The sequence below is a fragment of the Hevea brasiliensis genome, chromosome 6, assembly GCF_030052815.1.
Source record: "Hevea brasiliensis isolate MT/VB/25A 57/8 chromosome 6, ASM3005281v1, whole genome shotgun sequence".
NCBI classification, from domain to species: Eukaryota; Viridiplantae; Streptophyta; class Magnoliopsida; order Malpighiales; family Euphorbiaceae; genus Hevea; species Hevea brasiliensis.
This window is the reverse complement of record NC_079498.1, coordinates 6,886,371-6,911,733: the sequence shown is the minus strand read 5'-3', so window position 1 is coordinate 6,911,733 and position 25,363 is coordinate 6,886,371. Positions and strand designations below refer to the sequence as shown.

Sequence of the window (25,363 nt, the reverse complement as noted above, 5' to 3'; positions counted from 1 at the left end):
TTTGTTTTATTACGTTGTTGTTGATGTGTCAAAAATATTATTATTTTATTTGTGGTTGTTGACATAATGTGAACTTTAATAATAAAATATCCAAACCTTTTTTTAGTTTTTTGCATGTTTCACTTATAACCAACATATTAGTTTTGACTTAAATTAGTCAAAAATTAATATTTTATTACCTAATACAATAAAAATTAATATTTATGATAGTAATATAATAAAAAAAATAAATTTTCCTCTCTTTTTCCTCTCATATTTGTTTTAAATGTGTTTATGGAACTTATTTGTGAAAATAGATAAAATTTTTTATTTTTTAAAAAAATTCAAAATTCATGTAAAAGTAATAATAATAATAATAATACCACCAGTGAGTCTTCCATAATACCACCATTAGAGCTTTGAAATTTTTAGAAAAATCTCCATTGATATTCATTCCCATTGAAGTTTTCAAAGATATTCCTCAATGGAAATAATCATCATATATGAAAGATAGAAAGCACATAGACCACAAGCAGTTTTGAAATCCAGTCATATCAGTTTTCAAATTATAAATTAGATTTTTGGTATGTCCTTATTCTTTCTTTAAGATGCATGACATAGTTGTATATGTGTAGAAGATCATGCATCAACATGTCACCTGTAGATTTATAAGGTATAGAAGATCATGCATCACCGTAGTTTTCAAATCACATATCAGTTTTTGGTAAGTCTTAGATTTTGTTTAGGGCGTACGACAAAACGTAGAAGATTATACATCAACATATCTCCTGTAAGTGTATAAGGCGTAGAAGATCATACACCACCGCAGTTTTCAAGCGTTAAACTATAAGAGGATATAATTCTTCCTAAAAAGGACATACATGGGAAGTCTGGAGTTTCTAGGTCCAATGCTTTAAAGTTTTTAAAAACACACAGTTTTCACTGTTGTGGGACCATAGCTAGTCCCATGACATGTAGAATGTATCAGTAAGGCAAGATACACTCAAGTTGCACTATTATGGGACCGTAGCTTGTCCCATGACATGCAAAGTGTATTGACAAAGCAAGATACAATTGATTTTCACTATTGTAAGACTGTAGTTATTCTCATAACTTAAAATTCTGAACTTAATTCAGGCAAAGGGTATATCAATAAAGCAAGATATACTCAACCTTCATATCTAATATCATGCTTGCTTTCAAATAGTTTAAAAAAAATTGTGTTGTAACTTTGATGAAATTTGAGCAATACTTTCACATTGATTTCAAGTCTCTCTAAAGTGGGAGGGCAAACTGTAGACCCATAATTTTATGACCTTGTGAGCATGTGCATTGAGGCCATGAGGAACCTGATAATGAAAAAAAAAAATTGTATAACTATGAGGTATATTTAAAGATATTAAAAATAAATAATTATATATATATAGCATGATTCTTGAAGAAAATTTTTGAAGAGTAGAAAATGGTAAATTAAATTTAAATAAAATTTTTTTTGTTCACATTTAATAATCGAAATTTATTGAAAAAAACCTAATTAAGCCAAATTTGGCTTTATGGGCCCAATAAGATTTGAATATGGATTTTAATTAAATAAAAAGTCCACCAAAATTTTTTTCTTGAAAATAAATAAAGAAGAAAACTTTATTCTTATCCTCACCCCCCACTCTTTCTCTCTCATACAACCTTGCCCTTTCTCACTCTCCCTTTATCACATGAACTCTCTCTCCTTGTCACTCTCCCTCTCTCCCACCAATCAGCTCTCATCCTCTCTCTCTCTCTTTAGATGGCATCGCCCATTTTTTTTTTTCACTAAAATTCTTTTTTATTTTATCTTTTGCTTTATCTTTTCCTAAACTCTATCAATTGGTCTTTTAATTGTATCAAAATTCTATATCCAAATCCCATAAATACCCCACTAGGTAGAAAGAAAAAGACACTTGGAGATCAACCCCTTAGAGCTCTCTTTAAATTTCTCTCTTCCTTTTCTCTATTTTTTTTTCTTTAGTTTAAGAAAAGTTTTTCAAGATTTAATCAATGTGAGCGTTCTTGATACTTCTTGTTCAAGATTCATGTCATACGAAAATTGTTTCATATTTATATGCCTTAAATTAACCTTATATATTCATAATTTATACCTATATATGATAAATTTGAGAGTGATAACAACTTTGCACATGTTCTTGTTTATGCCCCTTAGTTATTAATTAATTTCACGTATTTCTATTTCTTTAAAAATTGTATAAAAATTATATTTATAATCTTTATAAAATCCTAATAATTTTAGCCTTAAGAATCATGAAAAAATTTGTTAAATTGAGTACGTTAGGGTATCTGTAGATCACGATTTACAGTGCAGTCAATTTTTGAGGCTTATATCTCCTTCAATTTTTTATCTTTTTCTGCGATTATTGGATCTAAAATTAAAATTAAGATCTTGTCTAACTTTTCCTTTAGTTTCACAAAAAAAAATCTTTTGTATTTTGAGAGGTATCAGAGTTTTAAAAAAGTAGTATAAATTTATCACTATTAAAAATTCTGATTTCTGTAATTTATTTGGTAATGATTTTGACCTTGTTATTAATTTTATAATTTAATATGATATTTTATCTTGCTCATATAATTTTTCCATAATTTTTATAGTTGTTTAGATAATTTTAGAAATTCAAATATAAAGACACAGTGAATCTGCCAAATCTAAAAATTTTATGTTAGTTTATATTTTTTTATGTTTAAGTTTTAAATTGTATTTGGATCTAATTTTAATGATGTATATGATGTGATACGATATAATGAACTGTTAGAATTAGGTTAGAAGACCTTTGATTATTAGGTAATTTTAACCAAATAAAAATCTAAATTGCTTGTGTATGAAATTTAATTAAATAAATATTAAGTAAATTAAAATTAAATATTATTTGTTTATGAACCAACTTTGGCATGTAAATTAAATGTAATGAAATATTTGATAAGAAATAAAATAAATTAGCTTATTAGAAACAAATATGTTTTCAGGATGTAATTGCTTGAGCCTTTATTGTTTGTAAGAATAAATTGTAATATGTACATAATTTAATTAGTTTAATTATCCTTAGAGCAACTTAGTAAATAAACAAATTAATTAGTTACATAGAAACTTACGATTGTTTATAAACTGAATTTGTTTGTAAATTAAATTGTTAATAGTTAATTAATTTTAGTCACTTAGTAACTGTCACTTAATTAAATTTAGTAACCCCATAAATAGGAAGTGCTTGTACATGAAAATTGTTTGTAAATAATAAACTCCTATTTGGATTGTTTGTGTGTGTAGGATTAGAAATTGCATTTTTACGTAAAAAAATTAATGAAGGAATAAAACAAGACTTTTAGAAACATTAATAGAGAACTTACACTTGAATTAATGAGATTAGACGAGATATAAGGGGTGCCTAACACCTTCTCCTTACGTACCTACTATCTCAAACCTAGACCAATTGGGCTATAGTAATGGCAGTTGTGGAAACTATGCAAAGAGTAAGTTGCTATCTACAACCCTATCAGAAATCGATGTCCCTCGGAAGAAATAATGAACATGTCCCAATCATTACCTTGGTGGCAACTCCTGTCTATCTATGTCTTTATGACATGAATCCTTAGTATCGTGATAGTCTTATGAGAAAATGGTACTTACCAATGGATCTAATTCTATTAGGATTATATGAATTGCATGTTTAGGAAATGTTGTCTAAGGAGATGGTATTTAAATAAGACTAATGTGACTTCACCATCTTTCGTGGGTATTATCTAGTGCAATTTATGCAATTTCAGTAGATGATCTTTCACCTCATGCCACATGACCCCACCCATAGCTATAATCACATAAACCTTTAAAATTAGGTTAAATTTTTATATAAAAAAGAATTTAATATAATTGACAAAAGTGTTAAATGTTGGACTTTTTTTAACAATTAGGCCTTTTACATTGCCATTTTCTTAGTTTGCAATGTTCAAGTATATATAGGGAGTGAGAATGAGAAATTTTCATATTTCATTTAATTTGTTGTTCACAATAATTAAATAATTTTATTTTGAGGGTTTGAATATTGAACACATAGAAATATGTAGAATATTAAGGAAAATATTCTCTAAAAAAATCATAAAAGTAATTTTATCACTGATACTAATCTAGTCATTTACCCAGGAGTTCATGCCACATTAGTGATCTTGATTTTCAAAGTGAAGGTGCAAACTCCAGGTTCAGAATTCTTTTGATAATGATTTGAAAAGTCAGGATCTCCATACAAAACTCCACATTAGCATACCTTCACTTTTGAAATCACTATGCTTAAAGTGAATAAAATCTCTTTCTTATATGAAATATCTTAACAGTGAGTGAATTTTTTTTTTTATAGCAAAAATTGACAGCATCAAATAAAATGTTGTGATTTGCTATCAGAGAGTTACTACAATATACTACTTTGTTATAAAGTAAACTTTAGAACCTAAAGTGAAAATGGGTGAAACTGCGTGATACTTTTTTTGTGTAATTTCCCATTATTTTATATTCCATGTTAGTAACTTTCTTTTCCACATCAACACCTTTTGACCAAGAGAAGACAGGAAATCATCATTTGCTAATAGTTAAAAAACCTTAGGGTGCTACTTTGTCACAAAGTAAACAATAGACCCTAAAGGAAAAAAAAAAAAAAAGTAAAACCACATGGTACATTTTTATAATTTTCACTTTGTTTCATTTTGTTGTTATTGATGTGTCAAAAATATTATTATTTTATATGTGATTGTTGACGTCGTGTGAACTTAATAATAAAAATATCCAAGCCATTTTTTATTTTTTTTTTCAATTATAGCTCAATTTTAAAGGTTTGTTTCAATTATAACCAACATATTTATTTTGATTTAAATTAGTCAAAAATTAATATTTTATTACCTAATACAATAAAAATTGATATTTATGATACTAGTATGAAAAAATAATTTTTCCTCTCCCTTTCCTCTCATATATTTTTTAAAATGTGTTTATGGAACTTATTTGTGAAAATAGATAATTTTTTTTTATTTTTTCTAAAAAATAAAAATTCATGTAATAATAATAATAATAATAATAATAATAATAATAATAATATTATTATTATTATTATTATTATTATTATTATTATTATTATTATTTTAGCACATATGTATAGTTAATAATCATATATATATATATATATATATATATATATATATATATATATATATATATATATATATATATATATATTATTGGTTGATCATGAGAAAAAAGAGAGAGGTGAGCGGAGGGAGGGGAGATAGATAGTCTCTCTAAAAAATAATAAATTATTTTTTATTATACTAAGTAAAATGAATATTAATTTTTTGTATTAATTAATAAAATATTAATTTTGGCTAATTTAGGTCAAAATTAATAAGCTAACTATATAATGATAAAAACTCGAAAATAATTAGAACGTCACATCAATAATCACATATAAAATAATAATATTTTACCTTATCAACAATAAAATAATAAAATAATAAAGTTCGTGCAATGTCACTCACCCTAATTCTCAATTTTGACCATAAGCTATAATTAAAACAAACCTTTAAAATTAGGTTAAAATTATAGAAAAAGGATTTAATATAATTGACCAAAGTGATAAATGTCAGTTAGGCTTTTTTTACTATCATTTTCTTAATTTGGAATATTCACGGATATATATGGAGAGAGAATGAGAAATTTTCATATTTCATTTAATTTGTTATTCATAATAATTAAATAATTTTATTTTAAGGGTTTGAATATTGAACACATAGAAATATGTAAAATATATATTAAGGAAAATATTCTTAAAAAAATCATAAAAAGTAATTTTATTTTATTTTATTTTTATTTTTCTCCTTTTAAAGTTATCTTATCATGAAATATATATATATATATATATATAATGACCATACGATTTTATTGATGATCGTATCTCATTATAAATTGTTATATCTTTATGATATTATTTTATTAATGACAGAATTCCTACTTAAAAATAATAATAATAATGACAAAAATCCTAAAACAAATATCTTTCTCTTTTATCAGTCTAAAATATATATAAATAAGTTCAACATTCATTTATCAATTTCAAAATAAAAACATTTATAACCTTCACCTCCATAGAGGAGAAATCCTACCTAGAGTTCTTTCTTTGTTGGTTGCATTTGCATCCAGCGGTATTAGGGCATCCATTGAAAATTGGTTGGTCGCCTTTTTTATTTTGTGATTTGATCACTTCTTATGATAAATTTGTCCATGTTATTATTTTTAAAGTGCAATCAGAGTCGATATTTTCATTTCTTATGTATTTTTGAGTTTTGATAATGCAATCAGATATGCAATCAGATATTTATTTTTATAAAATAAATTATTATTGCACATTAGTTTCGGATATAGTGTTTGTGCTATAAGTTAGATTTGGACAACACACCTTCCCTTGATATGGCTTTTGGGGAGGAGTTAAGCTCGATTTATTTTCTCTACATGATGTTAGAGCTTACCTTACTTCAATATTAAGCTGCCCGCAGATGTATTTGCTTGTAAACTTTACACTTTATATGTTAACATTGAAGTAGGGTAGACTCTGATACTATATGCTATATAGAGAAAATGGACCTGACTTAATTCTACCCAAAAAGTTAGTTCAAGCGAAGAAGGTTTGTTTAAATCTTATATATAGCTCAAATGCCTCAGGCCCAACATTGAAGCAAAGTAAGCTCTAATATTATGTAGAAAAAATAAACTTCACACTCCAGATATTAACATTGAAGCAGGATAAGCTCTAATACTATGTAAAGAAAATGGACCTGACTTAACTCTACTCTAAAAGCTAACTCCAAGAGAGAATGTTTGTCCAAGTCTTATATATAACTCAAATGTCTCATCCCAAACCAATGTGGGACAACATAAATATTATTGTATAATATATAAATTTTAAAAATTTAATTTATTTGTTCTAAATTATTTTTAATCTTTTCCTCTAATTCTTTTCGTGAAATAACATTATATTGAAGCTTTTTTATTAACAACTTATTAAATTTATCATGGTTTGAAGCACCATCATATATATTACACTTTTTGCCTACAAATTCTTTTAATTTTAGTGTACGAAGAATTGTTGGGAACAATATCAATAATTGTATAGAAGTCAATTGTCTCATTGCAAGTATTTTTTACTCAAAATTTTTATTTATAGTTAAAAAAGTAAAAATTATCCATGGATGTGCACTTAAATACAATATATTTGTGTAAAATTTATCTATAAAATATCTTATAGTCCTCACGTATTTATAGTAAAAAAAAATATTATTTTTATACAAATAAAATGCACTCAATAGTTTTTCTATATGTGAGATTAGAATGATTTCTTTCTCTTCATTTTTCATTTAAAAAAAAATTCTACGTTCATCATCGAAAGTTGAAGAAGATTTTGTTTAAGGGAAAAAAAGTTTGTTAAAAACTTCAGTGTTAAATTTTACAGATTTTATCAATCTCATACATAGATTTCCTTCAATTAATTTTGGTTCACATACCATAATATTAATTAACTAAAAGAAATTTTCTCCTTGGTGCACATATATGGTTGAAAGATGGAGTTTATATAGGTTCAAAGACATTAAATTCAATTCATTTTTCTTGATAAATTAAAGGATTCTTGCAAATTGTATCATTAACATCTCATTTTCTCTTTGATTTTATCAATCTTGCTATGAGATTTTTCTTTATTATTATCAACATTATTATTCGTGATTTTACCTCCTTAATATATTGTTAATAATTAAGAAAATCTCTGTTAGAAGAAAGAATACAAGTAATGAAGAAAAGGATTGTGTATTTGTCTGTGTCCCATTTACAGAGATATTACATCTATTTATACATGAGAATATGAACTAATTTGGACAAGAATAATAATTGCTATAATTATGTTACACAAATCTCCTATAATCATAATTATGTTACACAAATCTCCTATAATCAAATTATGCTAACATCAAACTCAAGGTGGTGAGGATGGTGAATATATGAGGAGATAGGAATCAAACATATGGTGCCATGAGCAACATGATGACGCATAAAATGACAATCAATTTCGATGTGTTTGGTACGCTCATGAAATACATCATTATGAGAAATCAGATGGCACTTCTATTATCGCAATGGAGTATTGTGGCGTAAGAATGAGTGACACCCAAATCGCTTAATAACCACCGTAACCAAAGTAATTCGGATGTAGCATCAACAGCTTTTTGCTACGCCAAGAGATAAGAGAATTACCCAAGAAGAAACAATAACTTGTAGAGCGACGATATCACCATAATACTAGGGAGGAGGTAGCGGAAAAGTGCAAACCATGAAAAAGAGTGCCTTTGATATAACGGAGATTCGGCATCGCAGAGAAATGAGTTGAGCGAGAGCAGTATATAAACCGTCACGACGATGAACAAAGATATGAAATATTGAGATAAACAAGACTATATAAAGTAGGATCATCAAGAGGAGTGCCATCAAGAGGTGTAAGTTTGCAATTGAGCTCCAATGGGGTTGCGAGAAAGTAAGTCGGATGCATACTTGGCTTGAGATAGATAATAGCCATCGAATTTTGAGAAACTTCAAGGCCCAAAAATAGTGAGAGAACCTGTGTCTTTCATTTCAAAATGTTGATTGAGATAATGTTGTAACTCTAAAATAATGAATCATCTTATTATCATATCATCAACATAAAGAAGAACAATACCAGTGAATAATGCGAATCATGTGGACTAGAGAAAACCAAGTTGAGCAAGAGTGGAACTAAATTTGGCAAGAGCTTGTTTTAATCCATATAAGGCTAAGTTTGCAAACCTTATGAGGAGAATGATAACCAGGAGGAGGATGCATATAAACCTCTTTAAATCACCATGAAGAAAAGCATTTTTAACATCCATCGGAAAAGTTTCCATTTAATAGCTAAGAGCTGCGAATAGATGTTAATGAGCAAAAGTTTCCTCATAGTCGATACCATACTCTTGAGTGTACCCTTTGGCTACTAAGCGAGCTTTGTAGCGTTCAATAGTTCCATCTCTTGATTTTGTAAATCCATTTGCAACCAATAGGAGTCTTGTTTGGTGGAAGATCAACTAAATCCCAAGTATGAGTTTTCTCTAAAGCCCAAGTTCATCATAGCTTGTCGCCAAAGAGGTTGCCTCACGATAAGAATGAGGCTCATGAAGGGTTGCAATAGTAGAGTAACAATGAAAATCGAAAGATAATGAGGAGTTTCTCTTACAAAGAGTAGTGCTAGGAGGAGATGCGGATCAACAATTCAACAGGTGTAGTTGGGCTAATATTGAGCACATCACAATCACCGGATCAGGACTTGGAAGAAACTCTTTGGAGGAGTGAAAAATAGAGAGTGAGTGATGAAATTTGGAAAGAGAAGAGAACATAGTATTTTCCCAAAAGGTAACATGACGAGATGTGAACTTATTAGAAACAGGATCCCAACAACGATACCCTTTGTGTTCAATGCCATAACCAAGAAAACAACATAGACGAGCACGGGGTTCTAATTTGGTATGTTCATGAGGTTGTAAAAGAACAAAAGAAACACATCCAAAAGGTTTAAGGATGGAATAGTCGAGGTTGTCCAAACAACTTTTCAAAAGGAGATAAATTATGAAGAACCAAGGTAGGAAGACGATTAATAACATAAATGAAAAGTCGCTTCTCCCCAAAATTTTGACATGAGGCAAAGAAGAAGAGTAATCAAGAATATGGCGATGCTTGAGAGGTGTGAGGACAAGAACGTTGAACAACGGTGCCTTGTTGACTAAGAATCAAGCAAAGAAGAATCCGATATTCCATGGCATTGAGAATTTTAATGTCACAAGAGAATGAGTTTTAATCATTTTTGCAAATGTGATGTAAATTTGTGATAACTCAGATCGATGTTTCAAAAAATATATCCAAGTAAACCGAGAATAATCATCAATAAATATTACAAAATAACGAAAACCATTTATTGAAGAAATAGGAGAAGGACCCCAAATGTCAGAATGAATTAAACCAAAAGGAAAGTAGTATTGTTATGGGAAAAGATAATGCAGGTTGTTTTGCAAGTCGACAATTTAAACAATTAAATGACTCAAACTTAGTAGATCCTAATAATCCACGAGAAATTAAAGGTTGAATTTTAGAAGCATGACCAAGACGAAGATGCCATTGGTGAATGGAGGAATTAGGGATTGTAACACAAATCTGAGGAAGATGTAAAGATGTAAGCTCAAATAATCGACCCACTCTGCGACCCTCCCCAAGAGACACCATGGTGAGAAAAATAACATTTAGTCCTTTGAAATAAGATTGAGTGCCAAATTAGGGATATAATAGGTGTCGGGAGATGAAGATTTGAGGTAGACACATGACATGTGTGATGTTCATTTTAGTACCATTTGATGGATTGGTGGTAAGGAAGATAAGACAAGAATTTAAGATTAGTGGTCATATGATTACAACATGCAGAGTCAAAAGCCAATAAGAATTAGGAGAATTAGAAGAGATAACTGTTTGAATAGTGCCTCAAGATCACTCATGGTGATGGCAGAGCCGAGGAAGATCCAGCTTTGAGACATTCTTGAATTTAGAATGCCCTCCTTTTGATCTTGGAGGCGTGTGGGACAATGTTCAAGAATATGACCGTAACCATGACAATATCGCATTTTATGGTAGGACAATATGCAAAAGCATGACCAATTTGATTACAATTCTACAGAGTTGATTGCGATGTGAGGATCAGTAGTTGCAAGAGCAGCTTCAAATTGAGGAGTTTTATCCAAACCGAGTCTCTTCAAAAATAATCTCTTGAATAGAATGATGGGAGTGGATTTCGATGTAGCGGCCTCATATTCGATCGAAGAGCCATTAGAACTTGAATGAGATGAAGATGATCTTCACCGATTTTGGCCCGAGATATTTGATTCCAAATAGGTTGGACTCGGGCAAGAAAATCATTCAGATTTGACCGCTTCTTGTTTGATTATGAAGAGTAGTCCACAACGATAATAGTGGGCAAGTCCGATATCGATTAGCCAAAAATCATTTCTTTACAGAGTCATAATTAGCAAACTGGATGTGGATGGGGTGATGATCCGATGATTTTTACTATCCCAATCCTCAAGTTTTGCATCATCGTTAGTGATATCTCAATACGCCAAAGCTACCTATCAAAAACTTTTCATTCCTTGAACCCAAAGATTATAGTTGGAACAATAGGTTTTGAAATATCGATTTCTCCATTGATAACAAGATGAGGAAAAAAATGGTATAAAAATATGTATGAAAGAATGAAGGTTGTAGAGAGAAGAGAGACCCCAAAAACTAGAAATAAAAGTTTTATGGCTCTGATACCATGTTAGAAGAAAGAATACAAGTAATGAAGAAAAGGATTGTGTATTTGTCTGTGTCCCATTTACAGAGATATTACATCTATTTATACATGAGAATATGAACTAATTTGGACAAGAATAATAATTGCTATAATTATGTTACACAAATCTCCTATAATCATGCTGATTGCTGTAATTATGTTACACAAATCTCCTATAATCATGCTGATTGCTGTAATTATGCTAACAATCTCAATGAAGAATTGATGAAATCAAAGAGAATATGATGAAATATTAATATTGTAATCTGCAATAGCCCTTTATTATATCATGAAAAATTAAGTGAATTCAATATCTTTGAACTTATATAAACTCCATCTTTCAACTATATCTGTGCGACCGGAGGCAATTTTTTTTTTTTTTTTTTTTAGTTTGGTAATGTTTTGGTCCAAAAATAATTGAAGGAAAACTATGTATGAAATTGACAAAATCTGCAACATTTAATGTTGTAGTTTCCCATAATTTCCTTTCCTTTTAACAAAAACAAATTTCCAAGGAGATACTATTGGAACATGGAAAATTATCCAAATCTTTTTTCTAAACTTGAAAGAGAACGAGCTTTTTCAGGTCAGTGATATTAGTTATTGGAGAACTATCTAGCAGGATGCAGGAAAATTCCATTTTCAATTTGCTATTTTAATGTGTAGAATGGTTTACAAAATGAAAATGCTAGGTTCTCAATAGTTTGCTATGGAAAAGCTGAATTATTTAGACGAAGATAGAATATGAACTTGAGGCTCGTGTTTTAGATTTTGGTACCACCAAGTTTTTCAAGGCATAATTTATCAAACTGTACAATAATTGCAGGCAAATATAAGCTACAAATATCAAGTACTCCTTCTGTCCCATTTCAATAACTTTTTAAGGTTATTATACAAAAATTAAGAAAATAATTGAATAGCAGAATTTTTATATAAAAAATGTTAATTATTGACTAAAGTATCGTATTATTGGAATGTAGAAAGGTGTTAAAAAGAAATAAATGCATTGGAAATAATAATAGATGGTAAATTTAAAAAAAAAATAATTAACGCTTTCTTGATTTTTTAAAATGGCAAATAAAGTGGGACAATTTTTATTTTCTAAATATCTATTATAATGGGATGAAGAGAATAATATGTTAACCTAAACTTCTGTTATCTTACATTGCTTTGAGATAAGGATTTTGAATTAAATACAAGACTTAGGTAAGTTTTCTCTATTTAAATTAATTTTTGAGGTGAAGTTAGATCCAATTCATTTTATTTACATAATATCAGAGTCTACTTTACTTCAATATTAAGCAATCATATATATATTTGCTTACAAATTTTATGTTTTAAATATTTATATTTAGACATGAGATATGCGTGTTATCCTATATTGATTTAAGATAAAAACTTTATACTAAATATTCTCGTTTAAGTTAATTTTTCACGTGAAATTAGATTCGATTCATTTTTCTTATAACTTAAAAGTAATCCACCTTAAAAATATAACGTAATAATTTAGTAAAGTAAAAATTATTGACATATAACATTGACTTAGTATGAAAAATATATATAAATAAAGGCCTTAATAATCCTTAAAAATAATATTTTTTTTTTAAACTTCCTAAATCTTTCCCATCGATGATTAATCTTTTTTTTAATCACATTATTTTTTTTAATTAGATAATTACGTATGCAATTCTAAAAATTGATAATCTTTTGCAATTAAGTCTTCTGCTCAAATTCGTTGAATTTACTTTTATTTTCGATTATATTATATTATTTTAATTATAGAATTTAATTATAAGTTAGATAAAGTTTTTGAATCATATAGTTTATTTTTTTAATAAAATAACTTTATTAATATATGTATATTTATAACTATTAAAAAAATTGAATAATCTATTACTTATTATTACATTTAATTAATCTTTTCATTGTTTATTTATTTAGAAAATTTTTATTTAGATCGGGTCTGAAAAAAATATATATTATTTATTGTGCATTCTGCTTTGTTTCTTGTCCGATCTGGTGGAGGAGGGCGTCCAAGTTTCCAACGCGTGAAACATCTAACAAGGAGCAATGGTTTTATTTAAATACTCTGCTTAAAAATTCCAATTAATAATAATAGAAAAAAAAAATCTCACAAAGACGACTTCCATTTTGGCCTGACGCCGTTAGAGACTCAGAGTCGCAGTTCCTTCCATCGCCAGTTAATTGCTTTAGCAGTCAGGTGCGAAGAATCATACCTCTCTCTCTGCTGTCGATGCCTGAGGAAAAATTTCTGCCTTTTTTTTCAACTTGCTTTTTCTAGGTACATGCATGTTTGTTTGGTTGAGCAGAAGATGATTTTCTTTCGTATATTGTTGAACAGTATCCTCAGAAAATGCCTATATTCTGATCGAGAATTTCTTTTCGAATTTTGTTTACGATAATAATCAAACAGGTGATGTGCATTTGAAGTCTTTCAGCTCTCAAGATTTCACCGTCCGGTGCCTGTTTCTTAACTCGTTGGCTTTGACTTGGTGTAACTCAGGCGTTGACTTAAGAACGTTGCACTTGCATAAGTTGTGCAAAAACCGCAAACACACCTGTGAGATTTTCTCTCTCTTTTTTTTTTTTTTTTTCCTCATTGAATTGAAATGATTTACAATTTCTTTTTACAAAAACATTAAAACCCAATTGTTTCAGTGTTTGTTGGCTGGCTGCCATATATCTTCGTGATGATATATTCGTAGGAAGAAATTGCTCTGTTTTCTCGCCGATTAGCATAGCAAACGCCTCGCCTTGAAAGAAAGAAAGTTCCTCTATGGAGTTATGTTTTAGAATGGATTCAGCTACCCACCTTTAGATTTGGGCCTCAATCTATGTCATTGAGATTTAATCAGTAGTATTTACTTAATTTAATTTAATTTTAATTAAATTAATCCAAATAATATACAATTAAATTTAAAATAATTTTATTTTAGTAATCAGTATTTATGCCTAATTTAAATTTTTAAGTTGAATATTGATACTTAAATTGGTTTATATAAATAATTAATTAAATATAAAAATACATACATAGATAATTATGAATTAATTTGAAAAATAAAATTTGAAAATGTGCGTAGCATTTGGTTATATAGAAAATAAAATTTTAAAATTAGTAATATGTTAGATAAAGCTTTTCCCTGTTGAATCACAGACAACATATAATATTTAATTTATGATTTTTTTTAATAACATATTTGTAGCAATAAATTAAATTTTCTGACTATTTTTAAGATATAAATATTTTAAATAATATATTTATATTTGAAAATTATTATTTATTTAAAAAATATTTAGCTTAACTGTTAGATACATACAATTGACGGTTAATAGATATTTAAATAATTAAATTAAGATATTTAGTAAATTTTTAAAAATAATTGATCTTTGATAAGTAATTAACATGTTAGCTATGTGTTATATTTTTTTATCAGCTATTCAAAAATTGTAGTGTTATTTTTTATTATGTAATAAAAATAATTTTTAATAAAATCCTTGAAAAATATCTCTAACTGACTTTTTATTTGCCTCTCGCCCAAACAAAGTATCATCAGCTACATCCAAATAATGGAACTAAATATTTTCTAAATAAATAACAAATTACAAATATAAATATATTATTTAAAATATCTATTTCTTAAAAAATAGTCACAAAATTTAGTTTATTACTACAAATATATTATTAAAAAAATCATAAACTAAATATTGTATGTTGTCTATGATTCAATAGGGAAAAGATTTATCTAATATACAATTAAATTTTACAATTTTATTTTCTATACCCTTTCAAATTTTATTTTTCAAATTAATTCAAGATTATTGAAGACATTATCAAATAACTTGAGTAATATACAGCCTCTTCTTACATTTATATTCATGTTTTTTTAATCTTGATGCTTCGAAAAAATGATAAATTACAGCTTCTCATTGAGATGAACACCAAATTAATCAGTGGCGAATGTCTTTTCAGCGTTATTTTATTTTGTTTGATGAGTAGAATATCTGCTTGCTGTTTTTTATAATACAATAAATAAATAATACATATTTATTTTAATAATTTAATAAATTATATAATTAATAAAATAAATAATATACTCTTATTTCTTATTTTACACATAAACAACCCCTTAACATAATTAAACTATCATCCTTTACAACCTTCCACTTAAAAAAACAATTATTAGTTATCGGCACCCGTATTCAGTAATTAAATCAAATATGTTATATCATATATAATTAAAATTTTCATTTATGTTATATAGTGCATTCCGCTTTGTTTCTTGGCCGTCCTGTCGATTGAGCCGAGGAGAGCGTCCAAGTTTCCAACGCGTTAAACAGCCTTGGGCTCAAATCAATTTATTATAAGAATCTTCGGCGAAGGTGGCACCTCGCACTGGCAGTTCTTTTTTTTTTTTTTTAATTTATTATTAATTTTTTAAATAACAATTTTAATCGATTCCTCCAACATTTAGGCCCACAACCAGGCATTTGCAGGCCGAGTCAAAGTAGTAGTTCCTTCCATCGCCGGTTAATTGCTTTAGCAGCCAGGTGCGAAGGTTCATCTCTCTCTCTCTCTCTCTCTCTGTGGTTGAAGCCTGGGGCAAAAAATTCTGCCTTTTTTTCAACTTGCTTTTTCTAATTACATGCATGTTTGCATTTTGAGTAGAAGATGATTTTCTTTCTTATAGTGTTGAACAATATCCTCAGAAAATGCCTATATTCTGATCGAAATTTTCCATTTGAATTTCGTTTATGATAATAATCAAACAGGTGATGTGCATTTGAAGTCTTTTAGCTCTCAAGATTTCATTGTGCTGAGGCCGTTTCGAAACCCGTTGGGCTTTGACTTGATACAACTCAGGAGTTGACTTAACGACCTTGCGCTTGCGTGTGTTGTGCAAAACCCGAAAACACACGTGTGAGATTTTCTTCCCTTTCCTTTTTTTTTTTTTTTCTTCAATCGAATTGAAATGATTTACAGTTTACTTGCTTTTTAAAAAAATATTAAAAGCCAATTTTCTTTTTTTTAGTTGAATTTTAACCTAAAAAAGTTCAGCAAATTTATTTATTTATTAAAATTAACTTGCCTTGTCATTGTAATTTTCAATTCTGTGTGTTTGTTGGCTGGCTGCTATATATCCTCGTGATGTTGTGTTGGCAGAAAGAAATTGCTCTTGTTTCTCGCCGATTAGCATCGCAAACGCCTCGCCTTGAAAGAAAGAAAAGCTCCTATATAAAGGTATGTATGTATGTTTTAGAATGGATTCAGCTTCACTCACACCTTAACTGTAGATTTGGGCCTCATTTTATGTCATAGAGATGATAACCACTTAACCAGTTGGTAATTTTAATATTCAATTCAATTTAATTAAATTAATTCAAATAATATATAACTAAAATAAAATAGTTTTAGTTTAGTAATCAGTATTTGACCGAATTTCTATTTTTACAATGTTACTTAAATTGATTTATATAAATAATTGATTAAATATAAATACATATTTTATAATAATAATAATAATAATAATATATAAATTTTAAAATTTTCTATTTAAATAGATAAAAATTAAGATTTTTTTATAATATTAGTAACCTTATAAAATGTAAATTATTAATAAAAATATTTTAATGTGAATTATTAAATAAAAAATATAAAATTAAATCAGTTGAAGTTTGAAATAAATTTGGATAATTTAAAATAATTTTAATTAAAATTAAAATTAATTTAAATATTAAATTTCAATAAAATAATTTTTATATATATTTCAGCCATTATAATTTTTATTATTTCCGTTCTTCACCATTTACCCATTTTTCTGTGTTACCAACGGGCTATGCTTGACGCTTATTTAAATATAAATATTATTTAAAAATTATTTTTGAAAGTTAAAAAATAAATAATTTAGAACATTTAGTGAGTTCCACTTGCATATATTATTCTTTATTAACTATTTTGACATTTCACATTGATGGAGTTAATTATAGTGCTTAATAGAAATTTCACAGGATTTTGTCCATTTAAAAAGGAATCTCATGATTTTAAATATTATTAATAGTCAAGACCCTAATTCAAAATTTCCCCACAATAGATATATTAATCTGACTCGGCATTGGCTTAAAAAAAAAAAAACTGTTATACTTTTTTAATTTTATTAATTTAATCTTTAAATGTTAAAATTAATTTTAATTATAATAATTGAATTATTTTGTATTAAATATGTTTAAATTGAATTGAATTATTTAATTTGTAAAAATATTTTTAAATTGAGTTCAATGGCGATTTCATGTGTTAAAGACTAAATTATAAATACATACAAGTATTTCAATTTTTTTAATCATTAACCTCTTGACATTTAATATATACACATATGAAATAAAATGTTGCTTCTTCTTTAGATGTGGCATGCATATTTTTTCAATTCATTCCTTTTATTAGTCAATAACCTTTTTAACCCACCATTTTCATTATTTTCATGTGCCTTCTAAATAAATAAATAACTGAATGCGCTTAATGAAACTAAAGGATAAATTTAAAATATTATTTTTTCTTCCAATTTTTTTTTATGTAATGATAAATTATGTTATCTAATACCAAAATAATAATAATAATAATAATAATAATAATAATAATAATAATAATATCAAACTAAATACTTTTTTTGATGGGTATTCAGTTGATATTATTATTTATTCCTTCGCTCTTCCATCTCTTTTAATTTTGGTTTAATTAATATTTCTGTACTTATTGGAAAGTTAAATTTAGTTTATTTTTAATTTTTTTATCTAATTTTACTTAAAAGTTTTAATTTAAATTTAATTTAGCTCAAAAATTAAGAAAATTAAAAAATTAAATTTATTAATTTTTTAGTTTAAATTAAGAAACCAATAAATTTAGTCACAAAATCAAGAAATTAAACTTCTTGATTTTTGATTTAAATCAAAAAATTAAGAAATTTAGTTTATAAATTTTAATTTTTAGGCTAAATTGAACATAAATTGAGTTTAAACTTTTTTATTAAATTGAACAAAAAGTTTTCAAAATCTAATTTGGCTGTTCATTATTTTCCTTTAAAGTTAATTGAGACATCATACTTCAATTTAGTTCAATCAAACCTTTATAGAGTTCAAGATTAAACAACTAAGCCTCATTTTCCGTAAATTAAAGCATGGGTAGCATGAGAACAAATTAATATTATTTTAATATAACATTCGTTATCTAAAATAAGTGTTAAACTATAGAACATAAAAATATTTCAAATTTAAGACACTATTTGATTCGATTCCATACTAACATTTAATTCATTTGCAAATGAATTACATGATAGAAATTATTTATAAATAAATTTCTTTGTTTGACATATTTTATATTAAATATAGAATTTATTTCAAATAAAATGAATTTATGTTTGGAATAAAAAAAATAAAAGAAATGATATATAATAAGAGGATAATTTTGTCACTTGAAATATATATGATTTTAAATTAGAAATTCATTTGTAAATTTTATCAATTTTGATAAAATTTTGTTTAATTATAATAAATTTTATGGGATTGATTATTAAGAATTTCAAATGGATTTTCGTTTAAACCAAACACTAAAATTTTAAATTTACAAATAAATTTCACAAAATTTTATAAAATTCATTTACATCAAACACTACTTAAATATAGATTATAATTTAAAAATATTTATTTTTTGTGCCTTTATTTTGTATTTTAGATAATATTCCTGTTTTTAATGGGCATCTATACTCATATATATATATAAATGAGTTCAATTATTTAATGTTAAATTTTATAAGAACATGATCAAGCAAAATTAAAATTGAAAGGCTAAATTAATTTTCAGGATAAAATTTGAAGGCTAATTTAATAATTTGTAAAAGAGGAAAATGAAAACTCCAAATTGAGAGTTATACTTACCTTTTGTTATTGAAAAGGGGTCTTATAAAATAATAAGTTGTTTTATTTGAGATTTTAAAATCTTGGATTTGTGTTCGGAGAATATGTATATTTTAAATAAACTTTTTAAAATCATTAAAAATTTTATTTTTTTTTTAATTTAATATATTAGCACGATGAGAATGTTGTCTTTTCAAAATCTCTAAAAACCTTCAAAGTCTCTCATTCTCAAACAATTAAAAAGAAAATTATAAAGATTTAAAATTATGAAAAATTTACTTAAAAAAAATCTTGTTTTACTCTACTTTTCTAAATAGGGTAAGATCCTATTTGGAAATAACTTTAAAGATAATATTTAATATTTTGATTATTTTTTTTATTTATGTTGTTAATAGTATAAGTATTTATACTAATATTTAGAGATAAAAATAATAGATCATAAAACATTACCTGTTATAACTTTTAAAATAGTTTTTAATATTTTTATTAGAGTAAAAAAATATGACACTGCTATTTTTATCTTTAATCGTTAATTTAACAATTATTTTTATTGAACACTTCTATTTAAAACTATTATATAAATATATAATCACTAATAGCTAACTAATATTAAAACAGTTAGTATTACTTAACAAACTCTAAGCGTTTACAAAAGTTTCAATTTAACTTAAAAAAATTACATAAAATAATTTAATATTATATTGATTTGTTTAATTAAAAATATTATAATATAATTAAAAAATAAAGATCAATTTGTTTCCTAGATTTTTAAGCAAATTTTAATTAATTTCATTTAAAATATTAATTTTTAAATTTTTATGAGCAGCAGATTATTTTGTATTTTAAAATTTTTTGAGGAATTTATAAAAATTCTTAAGCGCATTACAAAAGGAAATTTAAATATCAATTTTTTGTTTTACTTTTTTTTTTCAATTTTTTAAATTTTAAGCATATATAAGCGTTTCAAAATCACAAAAATGATTTTTATTTTAAATAATTTAAAATGGATATTTATTGTTACAAAATTATAAAAAAAATGATATTTATTATTATTATTATTATTATTATTATTATTATTATTTGGCCAAAAACTAGTTAAAATTGATCTAAATAAAAATTTAAGGCCTTACTAGATTTTGATTTAATGTTTAGTGATAAATTATTATTTGTTCATTTTTTCAATTTATTAAATTTCAGTAATAATTAAACTTCGTAATCTTATTCTGTGATTGAGCCAAAATTGAACGAAAGCAAAATATTTATAAGAATCAATTAGGGAAAGAAACTGTAATTGATTGAATTGAATTGATCTCTACACACTAGTGGTTTATATACACCAGATAACAGCGGTAACTACTCCCAACTAACCTGGCTGGAGTGACACCAGTAACGAATCAATTTACAAGTAGAGCTATAACTACCACTCCCTGACCAAAAGAAGAAAACATTACTGCCACATGGAAATTTTATCATGCTTTACAAAAATTTGTTGTTATTGATTTGCAGGATGGGAGAAATTGTGTGGCTGTTGAGTGCCATTTGCACGCCAATAACAAATTGCGGACTGAAGATATGTCCCTTTATAAAACAAGAACGAGACCATGCTAAAAAACTGGACGAGAATAGGAGGAGACTTAGAAGAGCAGCTGAGCGTCTCAGTGCCAGGAAAGATGATATAGAGCATGAAATAATGAATAAAAGAATCACGAAGACGACAACTCGTGAATGGGAAGCTTGGGTTAATGGTGTGGAAGAGATCGGAGAAGAGGTGAAGATTCTTGAGGCCAAATATAGAAAATCCCGTAGATTCCATTATATAACGTGCGCTTTTCAGTCACGTGCAAAACTCAGCAGAGACATGGAGACCAAGGCCGAGGAAATCGATTCTTTCACAAACCAAATGAGTTCTGATAAGGCAATGGTTGACAGAGAACCAGTAGCGCCTGCGAGCCATTCCTTTCGAAAGAAGGAGGAATTGTCATGGGTTAAGAACAACGTGGACAGGATCTTGGATTCCCTTGGTCAGGAGAAAATGAAGAAAATTGGGGTATTCGCATTTGCAGGGATGGGCAAAAGTACTATTTTTGAGAGCTTATATGATAGGTCCCGCGAAAGTGGCTTGTTCCACCATGTCATTTTTGTAAAAGTTGAAGAGAATGATAGAGAGGAAAAGATACGGCAAAGCATTTTGGAGCAGTTGAACTTGAAACTGAATGTGGGGGAAATCAGAACTGCACATCGAATTGCACATACAATATCTACTGCTCTGCACAACAGGAAGTATTTGCTGATGCTTGATCAAGTTTCCGAGGAAATTGATCTGAAGGAATTGGGAATTTATGACAGCCATAGTGATGGAAAAGTGGTGGTGGCTACAAGATACAAATCAGTTTGTGACAATATGAATATGGATGATTCCTGGGAACTAGAACATATGTCTGAAAGAGACGCATTGGTGTTGTTCCGGCAAATTGCAGGTGAAGCTGCAGATTATGAGCGCAATAAACATGAAGCTAAGCGGATTGTGAAAGAGTGTGGAGGGATGCCACTGTTGATAAATGCTGTAGCTACATATTTGAAAAGTGAAGAAAATGACGAGGTATGGTCAGATTGTTTGTGGAAGTTGCAGTCATCCACATATGATGATGATCTCGGACCGTTTAGTGAATCATATAATGTCTTCAAACTTGTCTACGATAGATTAAATGATTACAGGAAAAAATGCTTCTTGTACGGGGCTCTGTATCCCCTAGATCATCAGATCTATGAGGATCATTTGATAGAGTGCTGGAGGGCTGAACAGTTTATTCCTGCTACTGAAGGGAGTAATACTGGCCAGGTATTTAGGAGGGCACGCCATGAAGGGCATGCTACAATTAGGTGTCTCATAAACGCATGTTTACTGAAGAGGTGTAGGAAAGTGAAATATGTTACTATTCCCTATTTATTCAGAAACTGGGCTTTGAAAACAGGTGAAGGGGTCTCCTCACTCGTTATACCGAGCAATGGTATGGGTATGTGTCAGGATCCAAAATGGATTTCGCTCAAGTGCAATGACTTGAGCTCTTCACTTCCAAGGGTAAGTTACCATATGGTAACCACCTTGTTTCTCCAAAGGAATGAAGGTTTGGATTTGGAACAGATTCGGGATCATATTTTTGTTCTCAAGAGTAGGCTACGCGTTCTGGACTTGGGTTATACTGGCATTAAATCACTGCCATCTTCTATCTCCAATTTAATCAACCTGAAAGCACTATATCTTAACAATTGTAGTGAGTTGGGTGAACTGCCTGCCAAAATAAAAAAACTCAAGTCTATAGAAATCCTTGACATTTGTCAAACTGGAATTTCTCATTGGCCTGATGAAATAGGAGATATGACTGGTCTTAGGTGTTTGAGAGTTTCATTTGTCAGAAATGTTGGTAATCACCATCATAATGAGGTCCAACCATGGAAAATAATTGCAAGGCTTCCTTCTTTGGAAGAATTAACTATTGTTGTTGATGAAGTTTATCAAAACCAGTGGAATGGCATCTTCTTGGATGAAAAGTGGAATAATGTTGCGCAGGAAATTGCCGAGGAGGTGGCCAAGTTGAAGTTTTTAACCACACTTCATATCTACTTTCCAAGTGTAAAGTGCCTCGATGCTTTCATCAGGGAAAGTAAGTCATGGAATGAGAAAGACGGTCAATGGGGAGAAAAAACCTTCAGATCCTTTAAAATCACAGTCGGTTCTTTCTCGAGGCATTATGAAATAGACATGAATGAACACAAAGCTGAACGACATTTGAAATTTTTTGCTTACAATGAACTTTCAGATTTCCATGGATCTTTGAGCACAATTTCAGAGGTTCTAAAGCAGGCCTGCACCTTTGAATTGATTGGCCATAAAACCATTGAAGATTTATCAGGATTTGGCATCAATAACATGGCAGGGTTGAAGGTATGCGCAATTAAGGACTGCAATCAAATGAAGACCATCATTAGTGGCAACAATGAAGAAGATGCTGCACTAAAAGAGTTAAAACAACTGCATTTAATCAATTTAAGTAAGTTAACTAGTATTTGTGAGGGCTTGATGGGGGAGGAAAGTTTTGCTAGTTTGACTACTCTTATCATCAGTAACTGTCACGAGTTGAGTGTAATTCTGTCAATCAAGATGATTCAGCGAATTACTCTATTGGAGCATTTAAGAGTGGAAAATTGTTCAAAAACAACGGATATAATTGGAGTCAGCGAGCAGGACGGGAACAATCCAACTCCTTCACTCCCAAGGTTGAAAAGCTTGCAGCTGGTCAATCTATCAATATTGCAAAATTTTTGTCAAAATGTCACATTGAATGGGCCCTCCTTGCGAGCAATGGAGATTGATCAGTGTTGGATGCTACAAAATTTACCTTTGAGCCTGAACAATACAGAGAATCTAAGACTGATCAAATGCCATGAATCTTGGTGGAATCAGTTGAATCTTGAACCTCATACCAGAAGCCGATATCAAGCATTCTGCCATTTTATTTAAAGAGTTGAGATCAATGTTGAAGAAATCCCCTGACAAGTAGAGAAGAGGTTCTGGTATGGTGCTTATACTCTCTTGCATATGATAAACTGAACAAGAACTATATTTTGATATTAGTCATTTCATTTGGTTATTGAATTTGAGTTCCAAATTAGCAATGGATTTCTGCCTTACATTTTATTATTGTGGAATAGATTCCATTGAAATAACCATCTAGCTATATGTTTTACATGAAAAATAAACTGCACACTTGTACAAATATTTTAACTTAAAGCAATTTCACATTGAAATTTTTTCAGTAGACAATGTTGAAGGGTAGGTGCTGTGACGGGTTTTCTCTCAATACTCTGCCTTTGCCTCATCTAAACCTTTGGTTTCTTTGCCCACTTTTTCTTTGGTATATTATAATTGACTATGATGCAAAATGATGAAATTATTGTGAATTGTGTGTATGAGATAAATTGTAAGGATATTACCTCGATTCCAGTGTGTATCCCAATATCAATTCACATTCTCACTCAATTACATTTCCTGTTTGAGTTCTTGTAGCATAACGTAGAGACTAGAGAGGAATTATTGAGTAGGATGAGCAGTTAACCTGTCCTCTCTTATCATGGTGGACCTGTCCTCTCTCATCATGGTGGACTCCACGCCATGCGAGGCCAGCCTACTGTGAAAGGACTGGAGTTTATACTTCACTTATCATAGATGCCCTAAATAATCTTGAACGTTGAATGGAATTTTACATCTATTGCATGTATCTGAAGCAAGATTACCTTCAAATGTGCCTCTGGAAACGGTTGACTTGCTAATTTTAAACATGATATGTTTCTCATGCTCCATTCTAGTTTGGACAATGGAGCATCATCTGACAACTAATTTTGTTGCTGCTCTCATTTGGTAGATGTTTTGTCATGACTCATGCTAGAAAAGAGCTGGAAAAATAGCGGAGTTGCCTATGAGCATTTGAAACAAGCTCAATTGGGTCCAGAGGTTGTTACAACACAAGGTAGCAGATTCGTAACCCCACAGATGAAATTTGCACAAAATTTTATGTAAAGCTTATCCGTCAGTACCAGAGAAAGGGGAGCTTCATATTTTAATTTCCTTCCCATCTTTCAATGATGAGGAATACAAACCTTATTGTAGTAGGGGTGGTGGATGGTGAAGGGCTGAAGGCATACCTGCATTGCCTAGCGCAGCAGAGTGAACGAGACTGGAATTCATGTTAAAATTTTATTTGGAGTTAGATGAAGACTCATCTCTTATTTATTGTGCGGAAAATGATCTGTCTTTGCTAAGTATTTTGTTGTTTCCTATGTTTGTAACTTGTAACAATAAAAATTAATTGAATTTGAGCGCATGAAAAATTAATATTAATAAAATGCTTAACAATTTTAGCTGTCATTCAATTCTTTCAATTAAGTCAATACTAAATTTTGGTTGTTGTTTTCTAAGCATAGCTTTTTTTTTTCTTTGTTAGCAGAATCATGAA

General features: G+C 28.5%; 1 protein-coding gene across 2 annotated transcripts; it reads left to right on the top strand.

Annotated features, from left to right (window-relative positions):
* The first annotated feature begins 16,120 nt into the window (after positions 1-16,120).
* On the top strand, positions 16,121-25,263 carry LOC131180745 (disease resistance protein At4g27190-like). Of its 2 annotated transcripts, XM_058148325.1 has the most exons (4): positions 16,121-16,368; positions 16,612-16,689; positions 20,859-23,924; positions 24,773-25,263. In XM_058148325.1, exon 3 carries the CDS (start codon positions 20,860-20,862, stop codon positions 23,869-23,871), a length of 3,012 nt encoding a protein of 1,003 aa, XP_058004308.1. In that variant the 5' UTR covers positions 16,121-16,368; positions 16,612-16,689; position 20,859; the 3' UTR covers positions 23,872-23,924; positions 24,773-25,263. The 2 variants fall into 2 exon arrangements, with proteins under 2 accessions (XP_058004308.1, XP_058004307.1); XM_058148324.1 differs by lacking the exons at positions 16,121-16,368; positions 16,612-16,689 and having other exon boundaries at positions 20,800-23,924.
* The last annotated feature ends 100 nt before the right edge of the window (positions 25,264-25,363 follow it).

What these genes read in the sequence shown, in the direction of transcription:
- LOC131180745 (XM_058148324.1), top strand. Translation starts at nt 20,824, where the DNA reads ATGCTTTACAAAAATTTGTTGTTATTGATTTGCAGGATGGGAGAAATT.